The sequence below is a fragment of the Eucyclogobius newberryi genome, unplaced genomic scaffold (genome assembly GCF_026437365.1).
Source record: "Eucyclogobius newberryi isolate DKJ021-1_F unplaced genomic scaffold, fEucNew1.0.hap1 SCAF_11, whole genome shotgun sequence".
Classification (NCBI taxonomy): domain Eukaryota; kingdom Metazoa; phylum Chordata; class Actinopteri; order Gobiiformes; family Gobiidae; genus Eucyclogobius; species Eucyclogobius newberryi.
This window is the reverse complement of record NW_027315735.1, coordinates 21923430-21935101: the sequence shown is the minus strand read 5'-3', so window position 1 is coordinate 21935101 and position 11672 is coordinate 21923430. Positions and strand designations below refer to the sequence as shown.

At 40.0% G+C, this 11672-nt stretch overlaps 1 protein-coding gene across 4 annotated transcripts in view; it reads left to right on the top strand.

Moving 5' to 3' along the window:
• The first annotated feature begins 694 nt into the window (after window positions 1-694).
• The window catches only part of gria3b (glutamate receptor, ionotropic, AMPA 3b), a 100951-nt gene continuing 89973 nt past the window's right edge, over window positions 695-11672 (top strand). For 2 of the 4 annotated variants that reach the window (XR_011925924.1, XM_072438063.1), the window contains exons 1-2: window positions 695-986; window positions 1421-1579. Coding sequence is in view for 3 of the 4 variants with exons in the window: in XM_072438063.1 (XP_072294164.1) it covers window positions 908-986; window positions 1421-1579 (238 nt within the window). In the remaining variant the exon portion in view is untranslated. The remainder of the gene's footprint in view (window positions 987-1420; window positions 1580-11672) is intronic. The other 2 variants (XM_072438048.1, XM_072438055.1) reach the window with 1 other exon arrangement.

Here is an 11672-nt window from a genome sequence, read left to right as displayed (position 1 = left end):
AAAAGCTTTGCCTTTTCTAAAGCTGTGCACTCACCTGAAAATGCATGCATATGAATATTAACAATGTGCCAAAGGAATGAAATGGACAGATTTAAATTGAAAAATCAGGTACTCCAGGTTCAAATTAAAGCTTTTCCTAGTTTACTATTATTCAATTTGCCATTTTTTAATCTAGAATAATAAAAAAAGCATGTACTTTGTCATGATTCCAAGCTGGTTCTGCTGATACAATAAAAGGGAAAAACCACCACCAAATGAACAACGAAGCCAATGCGGAGATGCTCAGCGTGCGGTCAATTATCAAACTTTCCGGACCGTGCGGTGCCGCGAGAGGCGCGCGGGACGATCACGGACACACGCCGCATCCGCAGCATCCGCAGCAGATGTAGTGTCCGAGCCCGTCACAATCACTGGCCACCTGAGATTGCAGTGTTCCTTATCGATCCCTTCCCCGCGCGCGCAGAGGCTCATATTGACAGGCGGGGCAGTGCGCGCGCGTGCGTCTGCCCCTTACAATAAAACCGTTATGTGTGTGTGGCTTTTGGAATTTAACGTCACATCAAGTTTGACCAACGCCGTCTTGGGTCCAATCGGAGTTCATATCATCTCTCTCTCCCCCTCTCCACCCTTCTCCCCTCGCTCCCTCCTCTCTTCCTCCTCTCTCTCTTTTTCTTTCGCTGGATCTTCAGTTGCACAAGAAAAAGAGAGAGAGAAAACCCGCTCTGCAGCTGGACGGCTCTTGAATTAACCTAATTGGTGCGCGGTGAGACTGTGCGGACCGACCGTCATCCTCCTCCCGTCTCCGCCGGACTGCCGCGGCGCTCTCCATCCCCTTCCACAGAACATATGACCGCGCGCACACGGACTCACGCTTTGAGGAGTTGAAACGGGCAGCTCGGGACCAAAAATGGCACAGCGCGCGGTTCTATTTCTACTGTGGCTCGCGGACGGATCGCTCGCCGGCTTCCCGAATCAGATCAATATCGGTGAGTCGTCCATCGCGGCCGCGTCGGGACTGAGCGCGCATTGTGTTTGCAAAGGATGTATTTTTTTTTTTGCGTATCTGAATTAAAAAAAAAAACACCCAATAATCCACTGCATTGAAGTTGATGTCAAAGAAAGAAAATAGACGGGATTATTGTGTTATTTGTGCCACGCTGCGCAAACTGGAAAGTGTTGATGCTATAGTTGTTCATGTGGGGTTATTTCTAGTTTCTTGCAGCAGTGGAAGACGGGCGGCTCGATAAGAGTTATGCCGCGCAATCCCAACTGCTCTCCAACTGATGCAACGCCGCGCATGTAGTGGCCTATATGCTTCTTCTTCTTATTAAAGCCATTCCTCGGATGAGAGCGCGGCGCTTTAGGAATGCCGGATCAGACTGTCCTAATCTAATCTCTAACCTGTGATCTCTTCTGAAAGGGGGGCTCTTCATGCGCACCACGGTCCAGGAGCACAGCGCGTTCAGGTTCGCTGTCCAACTCTACAACACAAACCAAAACACCACTGAAAAGCCTTTCCACCTCAACTACAACGTTGACAACCTCGAGTCGTCCAACAGCTTTTCAGTCACCCATGCGTGTAAGTATTTCCCTTCTATCTCAGCCTTGTCCACTCTCTTCTTCTTCTTCTTCTTCTTCTTCCTCCTCCTCCTCATCCTCCTGCTGCTGCTTCTGTCCAGGCAGAATTATTTATGGTCAACTTAAATGGACCTTATGTGTCAGCCGAACATCTCAATTCACTTACCGCATCACATCTTTTACTCGGCCTTCTCTTATGATTACGTATTCTGCATATTCATTATTAATATGCAATTGCCACTGCATTGTCCCATCTTAACTATTTATTCGGCATAGTTGCTGTAGTGCAGTAGTTAAATGGTGAGAATTTGCTGGTTTGAGAGCGCGAAAACATAGGTTGAATAATAAAATGTCACGTATAAGCTGCAGTCACTCTTGCTCATTGGTTTGATCGTGGTTTAGTCCTGATGTGGACTTGATTCTGGCCCTGGTTTAATCCCAGTTTGGATGTGAACCTAGCAATAGATTAGAAATTAGCCTTTATTTGATATACGGTTCATTCTAAAGAGAGAAGCGGGTACAATATCTCATTAAAAGTTTCCTTGACAACATAATGTATACATACATGGCTTGAAAAGAAAATACAGCCAATTAACATCAACATTTTGTCAAGGACTCTGCGCCGTGTGCTATAGAAGACATTTGAATGGAAGCAGTGGATAGGAACTTCCCTTAATTCTAATTGAGAGAATGGACCAAGAATACACTAATTGCTAGGCTTTCCTCTTGAGTACATATTCTTATGCAGATGAAGTAGTTCTGCTGAATTTAAGGAGTAATTCCAGTGACATTGGAGATAAAGTGCGTCATTGGGCTGGTCACAAATGTCTACTGACCCCAAAGAGAGCACGCTTAGTGATTTAAAGGAGACATATTATATCAAAAACTACAATTAATCGCATAAAACACAGAAAACAGAGCATGACCAGAGAGCAAAAAACAAAATAGAAATAACACGAGGAGAACAGAGCATCTAAAGGATCACGGTACATTCAAATCAAAGTCCCATGTAGCCCATAGTCTGTCAAAGAAGTACATTTTCAAATGATGTTGGTTCAGTTTGTCAGTAATATCTTTGTTATGGTCTTCTGCCCTGCCGCCAACAGTATGTTCCAGAGAAATCCACTGATTGTGTCCATGGCAGGAGTTTTGAAGCCCAAATACGTAGTTCTAAAATTGAATGGTACGATGATGTCAAAAACTGTCCTGAGTGCTTTGATAATCTCAGTCCAAGTACTTAGATTTGAACTAGCATAGCATAAGTACCGGTAGATCACCATTTAACATTTTGTTCATTGAAAACTGCAATATTGATCTAAAACAGCTTAGTAATAGAAACAGGTCCACTGACTTCCTGTTCAACACAAGCAGTGGATTGTCATTTATATGTTTTATTTTTGATATTTTAGAACTCAACGTGTCGGAACTTTCATTTTTTCAAATAATCCCAACTACATACAGGGGATTTCTGAGTACTCGAGCCTCAGTTGCAGGACAGTACAGGATTACTCAAATATGTAAGAATCAATCAGAATACAACATTGAGTCAAGTAATGATGAGGGAACTTTATGGTAACAAGGTGAGACGCTCATTAAAGTTGATTTAGTGTAATTTTTCCCCCTTTAAGTTTTATTATAGATCCCGATGCACATACTTTGACTTCTGGTTTAAAACGGGCAAAGGGGAGTAAATAATGTACCACTCTTCATGTATTTATGCTTTATTACTTAATGCTACAACCTATGAATGCTTCATCACTGCGTACTAGTAGTAGCCTATCTTATTGATCGGCGTGCACATGTTGTTAGGACCACAGCGGCTCAAAGCAGAAAAACAAGTGCATTTTGTAATTTATTTGATACTTTTATTTGTCTCCGCAGTCGACTTGGGCAACAAATATCTTGGCTTTAGCCCCCCGCCTGCTAACCCCGTGCGCGGCGCTCGTAATGACCCCGATGACGTTCTGTGTCCTTGCATCCTCTCTCCTCCCGTCTCCCCGGTTGCCGAGCGTCTCCCCAGCATTGCAGAGTCAGCTCATTAGCACCCAGCCCTCATAGCACCTCGCCGTGGCTGTCATTGGGTGAAAGGGGAGAGAGAGAGGGGGGAGAAAGAAAAAAAAATCTATAACTCCCCGGCCGACGGCAGCGAATGAGTCGAGCCCCAGACCTGCAGAGCGAGAGGGGAGGGAGGTGGAACGTCATATCGCCGTCGACAGACCAACGCGTCGACCAGAAACAATAAGTAAATGAGAGGGAATAAATATTAGATAGCGCGGTGCAATTTCACGCATGTTGAAGAGTTAGGGAAGCATATACGGAGCAAAAAGCGAGATATGAAAAGCTAATTAATTTCAGGAGCAGGTTTAAAGCGCGAGGATAAGGCGGTCCTGCGGGAATCGTGGCTCTGTTTGGTAGATCATGACATTGGTGAAATCTCACAAGTGCATATACATTGGTATGAAGACGTATTTGACGGTGAAGGGTTGTTTTAATTCTATAGTTGTTTATTCGATTCATTGGTTGATGGTTTCTTGGACGACCAAGCGTTTTCTCAGTTTGTTTATATTCAAAACAGACGAAAGGAGAGCATGGAATGAGATATCTTGAGATTTGGGAGTGAATTGCGAGTTTAATCTGAGTTTTTACAGATAAATACACTATCTACTAGTGTTTTTTGTGTACACGTATAACTGTGTGATCTCCTGAGTCTTTTGGTCTTGTCTGTGAACTTTGGGTTCAGACATGGTCAAACGATAGAGATACTTAATAGATTTGAGAGCTTTTTTTGCCAGTGTCACGCGTCTTATAGTGGATTACTTGAAGCACAGAGCAGGTCTTAAGTCGACTACAGCCCTAGTGCAGTGTTGGAAAGCCAATTGCCAGGTGGTGTTGTCATGATTTAAAAAGAAAATGTATTTACAGTACTTGTCATTGTTATTGCAAAGAAGAACTTCATGAATACAGGGTGAAACTGTGATGTCAAGATTGTGAGGTTAATTGATGATTTTCTGATCATGAGAACCCCCAAAAAAATGTGAAAGTGAATTTAGATTTAACCGTTGTCATGGTGTCAAAATGAATAATGAATAATCCAAAAAAGTGTGATGTTTCTCTTCACAGTAATCATAACAATCCTACTTTCAGATGGCCTATCTATGAATAAATGTCAAATATGCTGCAGCTGAATAGAATATTAAGATTCAACTTCATTTCACTTTCTACCATTATAATAGTATTCCATGATTTGGATTTTACTTTGGCTTTCAAGTATGAATACCCGACGCATTCTCGTGCAATTATCTTCACTTATTAAGGCAAATAACTTCTACAGTGAAACATCAAATTTTTACAATTATTCATAATTGTTCTCATAATGACCAAACAACAATAAAACACTTAATTTGCTTTCTTTCACAAGTCATGGCTTTATCAAACTAAAACAAACTTTCTGAATGAAAAGTGAAGGATTTTGTCACATAAACAGCCAGATAAAAGGTATTTTATATGTTTGCCTATTTTTGGAGCATAGAACTGAAATTACTCATTGTTCTATTCTTACGAGTATTGACTTTTAGTTTGTAGAAATGTAGTGAGACCTGAATATCACAATAACCGATTAAAAAAACTAAACAAATAATCTTGACATCCCTACTGACCAGTTGCCACTACAACTAGTTCACAAAAACGCACATACAAATATGAATGCCTTACTAAATCTATTTTTCTGTCTAAAACGTGTTCCTGCAACAATCGGTCCTACAGCGTTCTCTCTGCACATTTCAACATCTCTGTGTTTGCTTGAAGGAAACATAAATGCATAACTATATTGTTTGGAGGATGAGTCACATTTTGTTCTGCGACTTTTTTATAAACAGCAGTTTTTGTGCAATTGGTGTTGGATTGTTCTGAGGTATTTTTGTCTCTACAGCCGACCTGCGGCTCACTGGGTTCAATCTGAGGAGATGTTTATTAAAGACTCTTCCTGGCTGACAATGGCCTTGCAGTTTAGGGCCGATGATGATGTACAAGTAGAATTAAGTTTGTTTGCAAGCTCAAGCGAGTAGACAGAAACAACTGCTTGATTGATAACCTATTTGGGGCAATGTGTGAATTGATTAAAATATAATTCAGTGGACCGTGCCAGGTGGTGAATACAATATTCTGCATTCTTATGAATCTCATTATCATTTGAAGCCAGCAAAACGTCTCAAGAAAGTTCAGACGAGGGGACTCCAAGCCAGAAATGTTTGAATATTAACTAGTTTCTGGCCAATTTTCTATAGGTTCACTGTAAATAAAGGGCATGAAAACGGAACCCAGCAACTGCAGGAACAATTGAGTTCACGTTGTATAAATGATATTCTACTGAACATTAACTCCAGCCCATAGATGACAAAAGTGTTTTAGGCATTTTCTTCTCTCCAACATTTGATATTTCCTTGGACTTTTTGATGTTTATTCCTTTAACTTTATTTAACCTAAAAAACAAGAACTAAAAGCTCAAATTCTCCTTTTCAAGGCTGACCTGGGCCTGACTTACTGCAGCACACATCATAAAACATTAACACATTTTGCACTAACATAAAAACATTGTAAAAGATTAAAACATTTAAAAGCACAGACAACCTTCATAAGATTCGCACTCTTTTTGTGCAGTTGGTTTTGGACATGCCACAAGCTTCTTTGGCTGATCAAGATAAACTCAAACTAATTAAGACATTTTGTCCAAAACTTTTTTTTTTTTTTCCCATTCGCTCCCATTTTGCTGCCAAAGTCCTCTGTGACTCACCAGGATCCGTCCTCCTCACTCTCTGTACATCCTTTCCGGTGCAGGCCGATGCATACTGCCAGTCGTCTTCAATTTTCTCTGAAGGTTATTTACTTCAGAGAAAGACAATATGGAGAACGTGTCGCTGAATCAAACGGGGCAAGCATTTCTTTTCAAGTCAGGATTAAAAAGCATTTGGCGATTAATTGAATTAGTGACCGGCAGCTAAACAATGCTCAGCTCCACCTCCCGGCTTCGACTTTGCCGCGAGCCTTGGTGGTCTTAACACTTTGAAGTGACATCAGAAATAGAGAAAAGGCTAATTACAAGCGCTAGCTCTGTAATAGCTGTGGGAGCTTGAAGTCAGGTACGCTGAGCGAGAGAGAAAGGGCATAACCCGGTTCAAAGCGACTTGTGTGTCAGTTTGAAGAAAGCAAAGAAAGCCAAGCAGACTTAAGTCTAAATGTTCTTGATGGTTCCAGCTGGCCAACTTAATGACACCTCCATCGCTTTCACTTCACCTGCGCTACTGTTTTGTCACGCTATTTATTAGATTCGTCGCCCTGAGTTAGAGGGAAATCTGGGTCTCATAGAATAAATGATATGACGAATTAGAGTCAGGGAATTGACTTTACAAAAGATTACAAAGATTTCAAATAACAGTGATGCATTACATTTTTACCACTGGATAGGACATTCATAGGCATGTTAAGATTATTTTGTTAATTGATAATTGTGGTCACAGCATAATTGTAACAACAAAAGGAAATGTAACTAATTTCATTTCAATACATGCAACTAAACCTAAATGTAAAGAGCTTTTTATCTGGCTATTTATATCACATTATTGATACTTTTTCATGCAGAAAGTTTGATTTCATGACGTACTTGAGGATCATTTGACAATGTGTGAATGAAAGAGAATCAAGGATTTCATTGTTGTTTGTTCATGGTGCATTTACCATGAATTATTGTAAAATCATGATTTCTTCACACAATAATCGTAACACGTATATTTTAATATCTTGACGTTCTTAATTCAGAGTAGAGATTTTTCGGTTATTTCATTTTGGTTTTACTTACATTTGCATGGTCCCTTTTTATTCTCCTTTTATCTTCAGCAAAGAAAAACGATCAAGTATCTAATTTTGGCTCTGTTCTCCATCCTATTTATTAGATCACTTGCCTTGATACCAGTTAAAGGGGAATTTCGCAATGCTTGGCTTTTGAATCTCCACTCAGTAGTCGTCATCTCTCATTCTGTCATTAAGCTAATGGCGTGTGTCCCCGCTGCCAGCCTTTTTTACATGTGCCTGCCCCTCTTTATTGAATTTTCCTGGTCCTTTTAAAAGCTTTGGCACTACTTCCATGTTGGATCTGGCCTCCTCCGCTGTAGCCACTGAACAGGAAACTCTTCATTTTTTTGAGAGCAAAGGGAAGTAGGATAAAACGCAAGACGCTGTGATTGCATTTGTCATTTTAGATGCAGGACAGGGAGGACAGGGGGGCGGGGGGGGAGAATAATCAGGGGTGACGGTTAGCTGCAGTCAGCGGACAGGGAGAGGAGGCCGTTAACCGTGCTTTATGGAAAAGCCTGTCAGCCGATAGGACGCAGTCACGGAGGCCACCCGTGTAAAAGCCTGTAGCATTTATAGCATTAAGCATTGGGGAGGTATTGACAAAAATGTACGTCTCATGTAATAATCAGACAATATTATGTCAATCTAACAGAAATGTCTATAAACGTATTAGTTGAGGTTTGATTATCGTCCAATTAATCACCAAAGTGTCATCTCCAGATCCTTGCATATTGTGATAGACTGAATATGTCGGGTGTTAAATGCTGCGCGATAGAGAGGTTTGTGAGACAGACAAGGCCACGGTCGAGGGGCTCCTCAGGTGATTGTAGTAGCACCACTTCTTCTGTCTAGCAGCCTGTAACTCAGCCTGAAAAGTGTGACCAAAAGAACACAGCAATGGAAAATAGACATGGAATGACACACACAAAAGATGGTGAATAGTGGTAAAGTCTGCAGATTGTGTTGCAAACGTTGGTAATAGATTTTTCATCGTTCTTTCATTTTGAAAAGAGATACTATGTGTGTGTTGTTTTTTCTTAAACAAAGTTGAAAAGTACACAGCAGTGGGCAAAGATAGGGGGAAAATGATAAAAGATTTTCTGAGCCTATTTGAAGAAAATCTTAAGAATTTTAGAAAAACATATTTAATTTTGCGATTTTTCTGACAAGCTTTGTCATTACAATACAATATGCAGTTCATGTTTTGACAGTAGGATTATGTTCAAATTAACATTTGTCCATTAGCATCAACATTTGAAAGAAGACTGAAATCTGAACTGGAAAACTAATACAAGAATCCCGTGCATTTCAGAACAACTTTGTAGAGTACACCGTTTTGCTGTTTAAAGCTCAGAAAAGTCTTACATAATCTGTCTCCTTTAATGGACTATAATTAGCATTATCTTTCAGAAAAGCTGAATTAACCATTGTAAAAGTTGTAAAGTGTACGTTTAGTGACTGTCGTGTGGTGAAATGTGGTGAGATTGATGGCGTCATGGATGGTGGGTTTGTTCTGGGGCAGTCTCTCAGTCCAGATGTTGAGGAGGCACAGATGGAGGATGTTTATGGCTTATATACATATGAGAGTGTGCACACATTTGAAGCTGGCAGACACTGCCATCTGACACAGGATTACTGACATATGCCTTCACACAGACACTCTCTGACTGCAGTATTAGGATGGGCTTTTTGTAATTGTTGTGTAATATATTATTATCATTTTTGCTCTATTTACAACACACAGCAGCAAATACATAAAACAAACTAACCTGTGTAAAGAAGAGAAAGAAATATATACACCTATAAAAACATATACACATAAAACATTCATATACACATATTCCCTCATATTCATACAAATGTATGGATGCACATACATATATCCACGTATACACACACATAATTACTCATTGATTCCAAAATACATTCAAAATTCTCTGAAAAGATAGCAATACAGTTGTATTTTAGGAGTAAAAACAAAAATATAAAAATAAACATGAAAGTATTGCACACATTATTTATTTATTTTACCAGTGATTGTATTTTATTTCTACTATGAAATATTTTTATAGCACTTGAGAAAATGTCAAGACAACATGTTTGTTAAAATGTCAAGATGTTTCGATGAGACAAATTCTCAGTAAATTGTTGCAGCAATGGGATTCTTTTTACAACCTTATAAAATAAATGTAGGACAAATAGTGTGTATTAGATTTGATGAAAACCTGATCTTTAGGGAAGCATTATCCCTTTAAGTAAAAGGAACATTATTCTGAGGCCCCAGGTCCAGTGATGCCAAGTGTGAAAGCATTGCCTTGAAGGTCAGGTGCATGGGGAATACCTTGATCTCTAAACCGTGGCAAATGCACAGCAAAAGCGTAGTGTAAACTAGACATGGATGCTGCTTAGTTAGCCATTCCTCTACTCACATTATGCAAAGCTTTTCATCCTACAAATATATAAAAGGCTGAAAGACTCCAAAGGCTTAATCTCTGAAGGGTAACTGTTTTTGACCTAATTTGCTGCCCATCCACTGGACATGTTACTATTCCAAAAACCCTGCTGCAAAACTGAAGCTGTAATGATATTCAGAATAGGACTCAAAATTCATTCCAGATTCAACACAATTAATTTTTAATCAGAATATTCTCCGAGCCGCGTAGACCTGATAAGAAGTGATGCCGTTTAAGCCTTGATTTTTTTCTCTCTCTCTCTCAGGAATCAATGACGCGGGCAGATGTTGTTTGATAAAAGAACAGCTTTCTGCCCACATTGCCTTCAAAATCTCCCTATATCTTTCACACACACTGGGCACTTGGCCATTGCAGCCACATGGAACATAAGTAGCGCGCAGCCCGGAGACATATTTTTAACTAGAAGAAGCCGTAAATCTTCACTCATGCTGTAAATCCAAGCCCAACATTTCTCTGTATTTTTTCCCCCCCTCACGCCTGACAGTTATCAATCTCTGGTGGGGTGTCAAACCTGCAGAGGGGATTGTTAGCTGAATTTCCTATTGATTTCCTTTATCTTCCATCTATTTTTCGAGGCGTGAGATGAATTGCGAGGTTGAACAGAGAATGATTTTTAGATGGTTTATCAAGCTGTTGTGAGGATATTGCTCCATGCCCATAGCTGTATTTCACACAACCTCAATTTTATTTAGTTCTGTGGAACATATGTTTGCCAGGCATGTCTCACAGTGGAATAATACTGCACAATATGGACTCAAGCTTTAAATCTCAACAAGAAGACTACACCTCACTTCTGTAACTGGTCTGTTGCTGTCAGCCAATCACAGCCATTGTTTCTCCACAAATCATCTCTATAGGTTCATAACAAAATAAGTATTTCCACCCCAGCAGCAGAACCAGTTGTGTCCTTAACCTTTTCACTTCCTACCGTTGATATTATCCATGCCTGAAAAACATAAATCATAGTCCAACATTTCTACCTGATGTCATCTTGGCACAAAAACCAGAAAGCTATACATTGCACCTTGTCTATTTTTTGTGCCAGTTTAATAAAAAGTGTACATTTACTGTACATCTTAGGCTGCTCAGAGAAAAATATATAATAATTCGAGAATATCTTTCATTCTTAGACACTGTCCTACCGACTCATTGATAAAAGGCAAAGATTGGACAGCCATGATGCAACATGACATGCTATCAGCACGCCACACATCTGGTCACCACTGTTCAAATAATAGGGTTTCCGAACTATACGTCAACAGTGACAGGGCAAGTCTCCGCTCTCTTATTGAAGATGATATCTGCCCTACGTTGTGATGGAGGAGAGACTGACTGGCCTTATAAACGTCAGAGCTATAGGAGATAGAGAGGGAGGTGCATTAGACATGTGCTATGTGTTTTTCCGTTTATGATAAGAAGGTACCGGTATATGGAGAAGAAATAAGCCAGATATATTCATGATTGGGATTCTACATTTCATGTTTCTTTTATTCGGCTCTTTTTGCTACCGCTGTGTCTTGTTCTTTGTTCATTTATACATTATTCGATGTTTCTTTATTCCACAGTCACTTTCACAAATTGACAGTTGTGAAAGAAGGGCATCTGGCACAAAATTCAATGTTGATTTCCGGATTGTTGGCATTTTAGACTATAAAGTGCCAAAGGGATTGAGAGCCGACTTGATGAAACAGCACACATCATGCATTAAAATTCAGAGGAATAAGGCCCATGTCATATTGTGAACTATTCGACTAAGGTGCTTCACAGAGGCAC